Source organism: Chiloscyllium punctatum, chromosome 37 (genome assembly GCF_047496795.1).
Source record: "Chiloscyllium punctatum isolate Juve2018m chromosome 37, sChiPun1.3, whole genome shotgun sequence".
In the NCBI taxonomy this organism is placed as follows: domain Eukaryota; kingdom Metazoa; phylum Chordata; class Chondrichthyes; order Orectolobiformes; family Hemiscylliidae; genus Chiloscyllium; species Chiloscyllium punctatum.
The window spans coordinates 68,906,517-68,918,981 of NC_092775.1; the positions used below are offsets into that span (position 1 = coordinate 68,906,517).

The window sequence follows — 12,465 nt, forward strand, 5'->3', positions numbered from 1 at the left end:
CTGAAAATGTTTATACAACTAACTTTTATCTAGAATGGATAGGAAATTAATTATTTGGAAGCTTATTCCAGCAGTACGACCCCACCATCAAAATATCCTATGATCCAATCAAAGAATAACCTGTTTCAGCATTACCAAAGGATTCCACTCAATGATTATTCAAACATATATAGTTGAGGTCAGAGGGTACTGAAATCTTTTTCATACCTAAACAAAATTCTAACAATATGCAAAAGGCAAATTGAGTCTGGATTCCTTGGGCTGAATTGTCCAGCTGACATGGGGAATCTGACATTAGACCCTAACAGAAGTTCAACACCTTGCCCGTTTCATCAGCGCATTTACTGGCACAACATTCCAGAAGGCAGCCTACTAGATGGGCACTTCCATGTAGTAACAAAGCCAGCTTCATAGAATGAGTTTCCTGTTTGGGGCTGTCCATATGGTCCAATCAGGGAGCTCTTGTTGACAACCCTGGTGAACAGAAGTATATGACATCCTGTTCACGCTGACAGTTGGCTCTGAGGGAGCTGGGTCAGAATCAAGGATGCTCCACATGTAAATAAAGGATGACTTAATGATGGGATTGCAGCTTCTGTGGAGTTATTTCACTCCATGCTTGCTGTCTCATTTGAGTATGCTGGGTCATTGTATATATTCAAGGTTGAGACAGATTTTTAATGAATAGGTGTATTGTGGGTTCTAGGTGTCAGGCAGGAAATTAAAGCTACCATCAGATTAGACATAAAATTAGTTAATAGCGGAGGAGGTCTTGGGGTTTAAATTCCTACTTCTCCTATTTCATATGTTCTAATGAGAGTGGGCAGGCTTCTGAAGCCCAATTGGATGGCCCACAGCATGTTGTAGCTGCCAGCTTTACCAGGAGAAGTGGGCACTGAACAAGACAGAAAGGCAAATGTCAAATGGAGACACTCTCAGCTACTTGTATTGAAGTCATCAAATGAAATGGCCAAGGGTTGGTAGGGCCACCGGTGTGGAATGAAACTCTCTCAACGAATTTGCTTTGAATGTGTTTATGGCCTTTCATTCGTACGGCCCTATTATTGGAGGATAGAGGCTCTGCCTCGGATCCTATAGCTGGCTGGCTATAGTTGCCAGGTTCTGCTTTCATTGCACTGCCTGTTTTTCTGCTGTAAACCTTCACTGCTATTTAAGTTACCCTGATTTTAACAGTGGATATAACTTCAAGTTTGGGTTAATTTCATCTGTTAACTTTTAGTTTAAACTATCTCCATCAGACATTACTGGACAGCAATGCTGTACATATCTAGAACAAACTTGGCTGTGGAATTTCTGTAGTTTCTGGCATCACGTTCTTGGAGTTCACTGGACATTTCGATTATATTTCTGCACTGCACTACAGTGGGATATACATAAGACTGTCTAGACTGTTCTTTAAATTTGTGACTTGAAGATCAGAATTGGATGAATCTAATCATCCTTAGCTTCAAATTACTCAAATCCTCTCAACATCAAGATGTTTCTACTCAGGGCTACTCTGGTTATACTATAACACCCAACTTCATCTCTGAAGTACCGCTGTTTTGTAATGGAGGTTTCAATCAGTCTACCCCCACTTATGTTGGGATTGAGAGATATTGATTTCTACTTGAGCTTGTATCTGCCATTGACTGGTATTTCAGCTTCTGTCTGTTCTTGTCTGGATAATCAGAAGAGAAATCATTTGTTTCCTTTGGATTTTATGATGTCCTCCAACTTCTCAATGAATTTGTATGCCTCCTATCTTATCATTCCTATATATACCTCCATTAGTACAAACGCAATGCTCATTTTGGTTGTCTTTTCCAATGTTGGAGTTGCCCCCTGCTTTATGAAAGCTGACCAGCTCAATTGATGTGGCAGCCTAGGAGTCTGATAGAGCAAGCATTTTACTCTCTTAATAATGGGACATCAGCATTAAAAATTATAGCCATCTCTGTTGATTGTTCTGTGAAGGGGTGTCTCCTCCAATCTGGTTACCCAAACCCAATTTCAGGCTTCTGTACTCAGTCATGATGCTCAATCCAGTGAGGCTCTTGCTCTCCCAGCTGCCTCACCAGCAGCTACCTTAAGAAACCTCTGGACTTTACTCACATCACCTTTCTCTCAATTCACATGCCAGCTTGTTGCTACTATTCTGCCTCTTCAAAAATGTTCTTATTCCTCTTCAGGATCTCTGATTTTAACTCTAGATTCCTTCCTAATATCACTAAGTAAATGAAGAATCGATAAGGCAATCACATCTTTCTGTATGTTAATTTCTTTGTCTCTAGATCTCTGTAATTTGTGCGCTCCTGTATCTATCTGTGTGTACACTTTGGAAGTAATTCCAGAACCTCACCTGTCAATTTATTTCCACTTATGCTTTTTCCAATAAATTATTTTTGTTTTACCTCGCTTAGACTCTTTTTAAAAAAAATTTAATTGTCATGCATCCTTTCACTTCTCTTTCAGGTACTGTACCTTTCCAATTCACTATCCTGACCTTGCAGTATTCTTCAACCTTTTATGTTCTCTCGTTACCTCCTCAGGCTTAGCCCCCAGTAAGCAGAGTTTGCATTTTTTCTTTCATAGGTGTATCAAGACACTCAGCACTGGCTAATTTCAAGCTGCAACCCAAATTGCTCCATCCTTAGTCATATAGCATCGCATGTCACACATCATTCCATGTTACATTGACTTTGCCAAACAATGCAATCACTGACAGCTAACTTTGCCAATTTTCTCTGGGTCTAACTCAGTTCTGTAATGCCAGCTCTCATCATCCTTCTATATCTCCCCAGAATGTCAGTTCATTTGTGAGCAAAGCCTTTGCCACCCATTTACTCATTGTAGGTGATTGCATTTCCTTGTTAGAAGTCTGGCTGAGGGAGAAGGCATTTGTCCCCTTAATGAAACCTCCCTGCATGTTTCCATGTTCCCCTTGCCCCTTCAAGCTTATCACTGGATAACACCTTGGCCTGACTCCATACTCTTTCTGCACTTTCTCCTCCTTTGATCATCTAATCTTTTTCTACCCTCAACCTATACTAATCTCCTCGGTGCAAAAACAATTACCCCTGTGATACTTTTCCTGTTCCTCTCCCAGTTGCACTAAACAATTTTTCATCCTCTATGATTTGAACCTCTATCTCAACTCATCATATTCTCTCCTCTGAGTTCACTGCCTTCTTTCCTACCCTTAAATCTCTTTATCCATATAAACTCCCCAATACATATCCTCAGCCATCCTCTTGACTTTGCCCTCTTAAGTGGCCTAATGTCTCCCAAAGTTTTAAGCACAGATAGGGCCATTTCTGATCACTTCCTTGTATCAGTCAAAACCTACAAACAGCTTCCATTCCCCAACACCACTTGTATCCTTCCTTGGTAAAAAACATTCGTCAATTCACTTATAACTACACTTTCAATGTCTCACTGTTTAGCCTTTGTCTTTGTTCATTTATGCAGCTACTGTTTTACCCACTGATGCTATTAGCTTCAGCTTGTCATATCCTAATCCTCTGAAAAACCATTTGTTCTTCCCCTAGCATAGCCCTCATTTCCACTCCTTTTAAGCCCAAGAAAAACTCACTTGAAAGCATACGGCAAACAGTTATTTTTGTTCACTTGCAGTGCATGGGTTTTTTTTGGCTAAGCCAGCATTTATTGACTGTCTATGTTTGCCCTGGACAAGATGGTGGTGAGCTGCCTTCTTGAACCACTCAGTCCATGTGCTGTAGGTTCACCCACAATGCCATTAGAGAGGGAATCCCTGGGTTTTGACCCAGCAACAGTGATGGAACATGGTAGAGTGCAAATCAGGATGGTGAGTGGCTCGTAAGGGAAGTTGGAGACAGTGATGTTCCCGTGTATCTGTTGCCTTATCCTTCGAGATGGAAGTGGTTATGGGTTAGAAGTGTATTGTCGAGGATCTTTGGTGAATTTCTGCAGTGAATCTTCTGGATGGTACATACTACTACTGAGCATCAGTGATGGATGGAGTGATGGTTGTAAATGTAGTGCCAAAGGTCACAAAGATCCTCAGAGAGCACCTTCCAAACCCATGATCACTTTTTGTCCATCTAGAAGGATGAGGACAGCAGATATATGTGAACACCACCACCTGTACCTTCCTCTCCAAGCTACTCACTGTCCTGACTTGGAAATATGTCATTGTTCCTTCATTGTCAAAATCCTGTAACAGGAGGAATGCAGCAGTTCAAGAAGCAGCTCACCACCACCTTCTCAAGGGCAACTAGGGATGGGCAATAAGTTTCTAGCCCAGCCAGCAATACCTACATCCCACAAATGAATTTAAAAATAATTGTCTCTGCCTCTGAATCACATTTCACTCCTTTGAGAAACTCTTTACATCTGAATAATCTGACCTCATGGATCCTTATGTGGTTCAGTGCTGTGCTTTGATTTATCATGCTCCTATAAAGCACCTTGGGATGCTTTATCACAATAAAGGCACTATGAGGTTATTTCTGTCTACACATCTTTGAGCTACAAAACCGATGAATGCACTGTGGTGTTTTTGGGGAGGTATGAGGAGCTCCATATTTATTGGCTAATATTTATTCCCTTGAATTCCTCAGTACATTGGGGTTGCTGTAGGTTTTTTTTTAAAATGGTGTAAAGCTTGACCTTCCAGTTGTTAACAAATCCAATACTTAATGAATTCCAATATTTGAGCTTTGAAAACTGAAAATCTATGAGTGACAAAAAAAAACAGTGCATTACAAAAACATAGCTGTAATGATCTTTTCACTCTTTGGAAACTGCTAATGAGCCTTTTCACTTGATTTTTAAAAATATCCATTGTATTTAGAATGGCTGAATGATAGTAGTGCAGAGCTAGACAATGTGAGCAAACTCTGAATAGCCATGAGTGACTGAAGCACCTTGTAGACAGAGCCTGAGAGAGGTGAGTGCATACTGGGTTAGGAAAAGTATTGTTAAGCAGTGATGGGAAAGTGGAGATGGTAGGTGGAAGGAGGGAGGGTTTGATGGATGGGAGGGGTGCTGGGGATGGCTGAGGAACAGGCTAGGTGGAACGGGAGAGATGAAAAGACAGAGATGAAAAGACAGACTCCAAGAGTGATGGCATTGCAGGAGTATGCAAAGGAAATAGTTGGAGGCTGTGAAGCTACCAAGGGGGTTGAATCAAACAGGGAACCTAAAAGGAGGATGTGGAGAGGGTTAGGTTGCAGCTTTTTTACACCTCAGGGTGAAAGACTGGGAGGCAAGGTAGATGGCTGTGAATATTGGAACAGGTCCTGATGGATTACATCCTGGGGCCTTAAAAGAAGTAACTGGTGAAATAGTTGAGACATTGGGTTTTGATTTTCCAAATCTCATTAGATTCAGGGAAAGTCATTTTAGATTGGAAAATACCTAATGGGAAAAAGGGAAAGAGGCAGAAAGCAGGAAAATACAGTTCAGTTAGCTAAACAGTTGTCATAGGTAAAATATTAGAAGCTATGATTAAACAGGGCACTTGGATAAGTTGAAGCTAATTAGGCAAAGCCAATGTGGTTTTGTCGAAGGAAAATCATGTTTAAGTAATTTATTGAAGTTTGCTGAAGAAACACCTGGTGCTGTAGGTAAGAGGCAACCAGTGGATGTATCATGTAACTTGCAGAAGGCATTTAATAAGGTGACACCTCAAAGGTTACTACAGAAAATAAAAACTCATTGTGAAGAGGGTCACATTTTGTCTGGCTAATAGGAAGCAGGGAGTAGGAATAGGTGGGTTATTTTCAGGCTAGTAGGTTATCTTGAGTGGTGTGCCATAATGGTTGGTGCTGGGGCCTCCTTTTTTTTACAATTTACATCAATGATTTGGATAAAGGGATCAAAGATATGGTAATTTAAATTTGTGAATGACACAAAGATAGATGGAAAAGTGAGTTGTAAGGATGACATAAGCAGCCTATACAGAGGAACCTCAATTAACTGGCATCGATTATCCGAATATCGGATTATCCGGCAAGATCACAAGGTCCGATGCTCGGCTAAACAATGTGATCTGACATTCAATTATCCGGAATTCAATTAACCAAGTAAAATACTCCCTGCCGTGTCCTTCGGATACTTGAAGTTCTTCTGTTGAGTGTTAAGTGAGTCACAGACACCTGGCAAATAGAGTACAATCTCCAAAAGTGTGCAATTGCTCATTTTTGCAGAAAGAATAAAAAAGCATATTATCAAAATGGTGAAAATTTGATAAGGTGAGAGATGCAGATGTCCTTGTTCATGAAACGTAGAAGGTTAGTATGTAGATGCACCAAGTAACCAAAAAAGCTAACAGAAAGTTATCATTCTTTGCAATGAGTAGGGAGAAATTGCTTCAGCGATACAGGGCATTGGGGAGACCAAATCTGAAGTACTGTGTACAGTATTGGTCACTGTATTTATGGAAGGATGTTAATGTATTAGAAGTAGCTCAGAGAAAGTTTACTAGATTAATACCTGGAATGAGTGGATTGATGTTTTGAGGAAAGAAAAGACAGGCTAGGCCTGTAGTTTAGAATAAAGGAGACTTAGGTGAAACATATAAGATCCTGAGAGGACTTGACAGAATGGATGTTGAACAGACATTCCCTCTTGTGGAAAAGTCTAGATATAGAGGTCATAATTTTAAAAAAAAGGAGGGTCCCTGTTTAAAGATGAGATGAGAAAATATTTATTCGCTTAGAGGTTTGAGAGTCTTTGGAGTTCTCTTCCTCAAGATGCAATGGATACAGAATCTTCAAATAATTTTAAGGCAGGGCTAGAAAGATTCTTGATTATCAAGAGATGAAAGATTGTTGGAATATGCAAGAATATAGAGTTGAGGTTAAAGTCAGGTCATCCATGGTCTCCTTGAATGTCAGCACAGGCTTGAAAGGTCAAGTGACCTCTTCTTGTTACTTTTTTTTTGTAAGAGATGGGGATGCTGCAATGGAATGAGAGTCTGGGATATGTAGGAGAGCTATAAAGTTTTGAGGACATAGAGAAATAAAGGAAGAAACTAGACAGAACATTTCTAAACCTGTCAGCAAAATTAATATTCAACTAATTGGGAACCAGAAAAACTTGAAATCACTAAGGGAATTAATTATTTGTAAATAAATGTGGAATCTCTAGCTTAAGGTTGCATATGTTCAGGAACTATCGTCAAAGGAAAATAAAGTGGGAGCTATTACAATGAAACTGTGATAATTTTCAAGTTAAAATCTGAAATTAAGATCTGAAATGCAGTAACAAGAATTGTAATTGTCTGATTAAAATCTTTCACCTTTGTGAGTGTATGATGAAGACGTAGTAGCCGGGCCCCCACTGGTCTGTAGAAGTGTATAACCATTTACTTTTTAAAAAAAAACTTCTGTTGCCAATTTGTGATGGTTGCCTTGTCCCAGTTTTAGTGTTGTGGCATCGAGGAAGTTAATACTTTCCTTGTATGTTGTGGCTTTCAGCTTAATGGAGAAGTGCTGATTTCTTTAAAGAATGTTGCTGAATCTGTGCTCTGTTTTCAGCAGTTGCAATGTTTTGTGCTACTGCCCTCATTTTATTTCCCTTTTCTCTCCCAGAACAACAATAGGATTTCCCTTGTATACACTTTACACCACACCAGTTTCCGCACTTAAATGATCATCCATTTCAGCCATCCCAGTAGGATACCACCACCAAACACATCTTTCTCTCCCCTGCACTGTCACCATTCCCCAGGGTTCATGATCTCCCTGACACTCTGATCTATTTCTCCATCACTCCTCTCATTTCCTCATGGCACTTTCCAATGCAATCGCAGTTGATGTCACAATTGCTGTTTCACATCTTCCCTCCAATGCACCATCCTGGTGAAGCAGCATTTGTACTGATACATCTTTCCATCTGGTCTGTTGTTTCTGCTGCTCACCGCACAGCTGCTTTTACACTGGAGAGACCAGATGCAGGCTGTTTCACAGAATACCTGTATTCTCTAATATGACTTTCCTGTTGTCTGCCATTTCAATCAACCACCACTTCCATCCTGAGCCTGTTTACAGTGTTCCAATAAAGCCCAATGATCGCTGGAGGAACAACACCACATTTTTCACTTAGGCAATTTCCCATATCTAGGACTCAAAACTGAGTTGAACAATGTCAGATCATGAGCTTTATCCCTTATTTTATATCCTCAGCTTTGCTCTCAGCAGAAGAGATGTATTTCCTCCATGTTACACCTATCATTCACATCTATTTTACATCTCCATCATTCCTTTACACTATTAGCACTTCTAATGCCTTTGAATCTCAGCACTCACTCCAGAGAAAATAAGGAGACCTAGAGAAAATCCAGGTCAGTAAATCATGCACCTTCTCAGCTCACTGTCTACCTCTACAGCAAATGTCATAGAGACTGCCATGCTAGAATGGGGTTTGTGAGCCAAAATAGACAATGCTTTAACTGCCACAGTACAGATTGTTGTTTCATGAAACTAAGTACTGTCACCACAATGGTGTAAGAGGTGCAGTATGTCAAAGTTTCTGTGCTAATAACATTCCATGTCTTGTATTCACAGAGCAAGGACTTGTAATCCTCCCTTGTGTATATTGGAATTACATTGGAACACCTATCTTTTCGTGTAGCTTTATAGCTATGGGGTGATAGATTAGGCACTCATTCTTGACCACATTGTAAATTTCCAACTTTTTTAAAAAGGCATTTTTAGATAGTTTCTTGAAAGAGTAGAATTAATTAGCTTGTACCAATTGCCACTTTCTCTACCACATCTGAGCATCTAATTTCCAATAAACCTTGTGAATGGAGGAAAGTCCAATAATTTACTTGCCATATTTATTTTAGCAAGTCTTCCTATTTGTACATGTTTCTCAGGGATAATTTACATGTGAATTCTTGCTACTGCTTTTCCTTTCAACATAATTTGGAGAAAATGATCAAAGCATAATGTTTCTGAACTTGCATCACCCAATGAAAGTCTTAATCAGCAGTCACACTGCTTCCAACTGTCGAGCTCCAGCCCACAAAGGAATACTATGTACCATTAAATCCATCGTTTTTGGCTCTCTACCTAATTAATTTTTAATGTATGATATAAATTGAATACATTACGAGGGCCTGTGGGATACGATTTATATTATACTCATGACATAAAACATAACTCACTTGGAGCTAGGCTTATTGGTAATCAGAGCAGCAACTTATCAGATGTAAATCATATCTAGCAGATCTACCTAATGTGCCTACTGCACATATTCAGAGGCAGTGGATATTGAGGAAATTGTCTTTGAAGATGAACTTCTGGATGATTTCATGTTCACTGCAGCAGCATGAAAGAGGAACTCCAGTCAGCTGCTGTCTGTCATATAAATGAAAAGCAGGAAAGTAGCAAACAGCATCCTTCCAAAGAAAGGCTCTCATTTTGCCATTCTGGCCCTCAGAAAAACTGTAGAAAGTTCATTGATCCTACTCAAAATTAGTAACAGCAAACTACGGAGCATGCCCCTCCCCACAACCCTGGTTCATAACTCCAACCTCAGCATGCAACACAGCAATGCAAAGCTCGAACCCAGAATGGAACAAGAAATCCCCAGTCTGACTGCTGTTTATTTGTCTCTCTGAGTCTGAAATTTTAAATTGGAATAATTTTGCAATTAGCAGGAGTCCTAATCCCTATAACTGTCCGAGCGTATTTTTAGAGCAGGTACAAATGCTCCACTCCCTCCTCCCTTATTCTTTCAATTACAAGAATGCAATAATCTGACACAATTCTCCCTCCAAATGAAATATCAAAAAAGACAGAGGTTGCTGGTGAAGCTCAGCAAGTCTGGCAGCATCTGTGGAGAGAAATTACAGTTAACTTTTCAGGTTGCATAACTATTCCTCAGAACCTGTCTGCAATGTTTTCATTATGTTTTATGCTTTCAATATGTTTTCAGTGGCATTGTTAAGGAAGATAAAGAATCTCGCAATTTTACAAAACAAATAAACTGCTTGTGATGAACAAAAGTCAAACAGAAATTGTACATCTTCAGTTTTGTCATACTGTTTCTAATGCAGAAGTTAGGCTTTCTCAACATAAAGTGAAAATCTGGGATGCAGCCAGTAATACAAGCAAATGTAATTTGCTATCGGGAACACACACACCAGAAGCTCTTCTCTAAACCCAATTTCCCTTTCCAATTACTCACAGCTTCAAAAAGCTTTAACTAAAGTCAATATTGACATTTATGCAAACAATTACATCTCCATTGCTTGGGAGATAGTTAAGAGGCAGCTAACTATCAATAAGACTCCCAGAATGATATGGATAAATGTATCAGTGTATATTCCCCAAACTATTTGATTGTGGAATATGCAGTTCAGAATGGCTTTTTCAATGATGTAGTCTCAGACAGCCAGACAAGAGGTGGGAGAAAAGGTAACCGTTTGCAATGACCTTATTTCCTTTTTCACAATTAACTGGCTAGGCTTTTCTTATGTTTGCAAAGTAGTTCAAGATGCTAACAAATGCCATGGTATGTTCAGGCTTGATAGTGAAGCTTTGTTAATTCAGCAGAAGTTAATATTGTAGATAGTTCAGTTAAAAAAAAAATCCTTCAGCCTCTCAATCAAGTGGACAATAGCATTGTGTCAACAGAAATGACCCAGTCAAAATTCAGTGATGTAGTTGCAGCCTTAGAGTTCAGAGTATTTTCTGAATATGGAAGCAGTTGCTGCATGGGGAAATTACCTAAAGTGCAGGTAGTAGAGTGTCCTCTAGAATGTATTTTAATCAATTTCATATCTCCTTTCAGCCTGGTTTTGTTTATCATGTGCAAGCTGATTAATTGCATTTCAGAAATACAGCTTGTGTTTTATTTTAATTGTCAGGTATGTTCCCACAGCGGATGATGTTGAAAAATATAAAATGTATAAAGGATCTCCGGCTGACCTTCATATTGTTGATCAATATATGATGGAGGTAGGTTATGTGACTTGTGCTTCCCTGCATGTATTACATTTCTGAAAAAAATCTAGTCAAAATATAATCATTGGCTATAAGAAGAATGCAAATGCTTTTTAGAATGCTGTGTTCCAAGTGTACCTAGGACAGTGGGAATATCACTTGTGCAGATTGTGTGTTTGATGATATCAGTTTTGGAATGTGAAAGGTGCAGAAAAAAACTGCTTCAGATTTTTTTTTGTCATTCATTCATGGGATGTGGGCCAACATTTAATGCCCATCCGTCATTGCCCATGAGAAAGTAATGGTGAGCTGCTTCTTTGGACTGCTGCACACATTGAAGTGTAGGTACCAGCAATACCGTTAGAAGGGAGTTCCAGGATTTTGACTGAGTAACAGTGAAGGAACAGTAATATGTTTCCAAGTCAAGATGGTGAGTGACTTGGATGGGAACCTGCAGGCAATGGTGTTTCCATATGGAGTTTGCACATTCACCCACTGTCTGCGTGGGTTTCCTCTGGGTACTCCGGTTTCCTCCCACAGTCCAAAAATGTACAGGTCAGGTGAATTGGCCATGCTAAATTGCCCACAGTGTTAAGTGCATTAGTCAGAGGGGAAATGGGTCTGGGTGGGTTACTCTTCAGAGGGTCGGTGTGGACTGGTTGGGCAGAAGGGCCTGCTTTCACACTGTAGGTGATCTGATCTGATCTGACCTGAATGCTGCTTTTTTCTATTTGGTTGGCAGTGGTTTTGTGTTTGGAAAGTGCTATCAGTGGAGGCTTTGTGAATTTCTTCAGTGCATCTTGTAGATGGTACACACTGCTGCTATTATGTATCAGTGGTAAGGGAACAATTCTCTGTGAATATGGTGCCAATCAAGTGGGCAGCTTTCTTTTAGATATTGCCAAGCTTCTTGAATATTGTTGGAGCTGCAGTAACAAGTGGGGTTTATTCCATCACATTCTTGACTTATGACTTATGGACAGGCTTTTGGAAGTCAGGTAGTAAGTTACTTGTCACATAAGTCTTGGCCTCTGACCTGCAGTTAAGGCCACAGTATTTATATGCCAAGTCCCTTTGAGTTTTTGGTCAATGATGACACTGGGGTATTTAGCAATACTGATGTCACTGCATGTCAAAAGGTAATAGTTAGATTTTGTCTGGTTGTACTTGTAGTTACTCCATTTATTAGTAACATTTGTGGAATCCCTTACTCTGTAATTCTTCAAGGATTGTTGGAAGGTACAGTCTGTATGGACAATTTTACCTTTGCCTCATTTTGTTATACTTTAATTGTTGACAGTATGAGCTAGAGGTAAAAGGGGACATGTTATAAAGTAAGCATCAGTTCCTTACTTAAGATACTATTTTCTACAGCTAGAAAAGTACTGGATTGCTTTACTGTGATACACTTAATTGTCTGAAGTCAGGTACAGCAGTGTGAAAGCAACAGAAGGTGAAAGGGTTGCTTTATGATGAGTGATTGAATAGAATGGACCGATATTCTCTCAAGTTTAGAAGAATG

The 12,465-nt window shown here is 39.6% G+C and overlaps 1 protein-coding gene across 1 annotated transcript in view; it reads left to right on the plus strand.

The window, feature by feature from the left end:
• LOC140463192 (uncharacterized) overlaps positions 1 to 12,465 on the plus strand; it is a 127,890-nt gene that overhangs the window by 72,351 nt on the left and 43,074 nt on the right. The window contains exon 10 of the mRNA XM_072556983.1: positions 10,868 to 10,958. Coding sequence (XP_072413084.1) covers positions 10,868 to 10,958 — 91 coding nt within the window. The remainder of the gene's footprint in view (positions 1 to 10,867; positions 10,959 to 12,465) is intronic.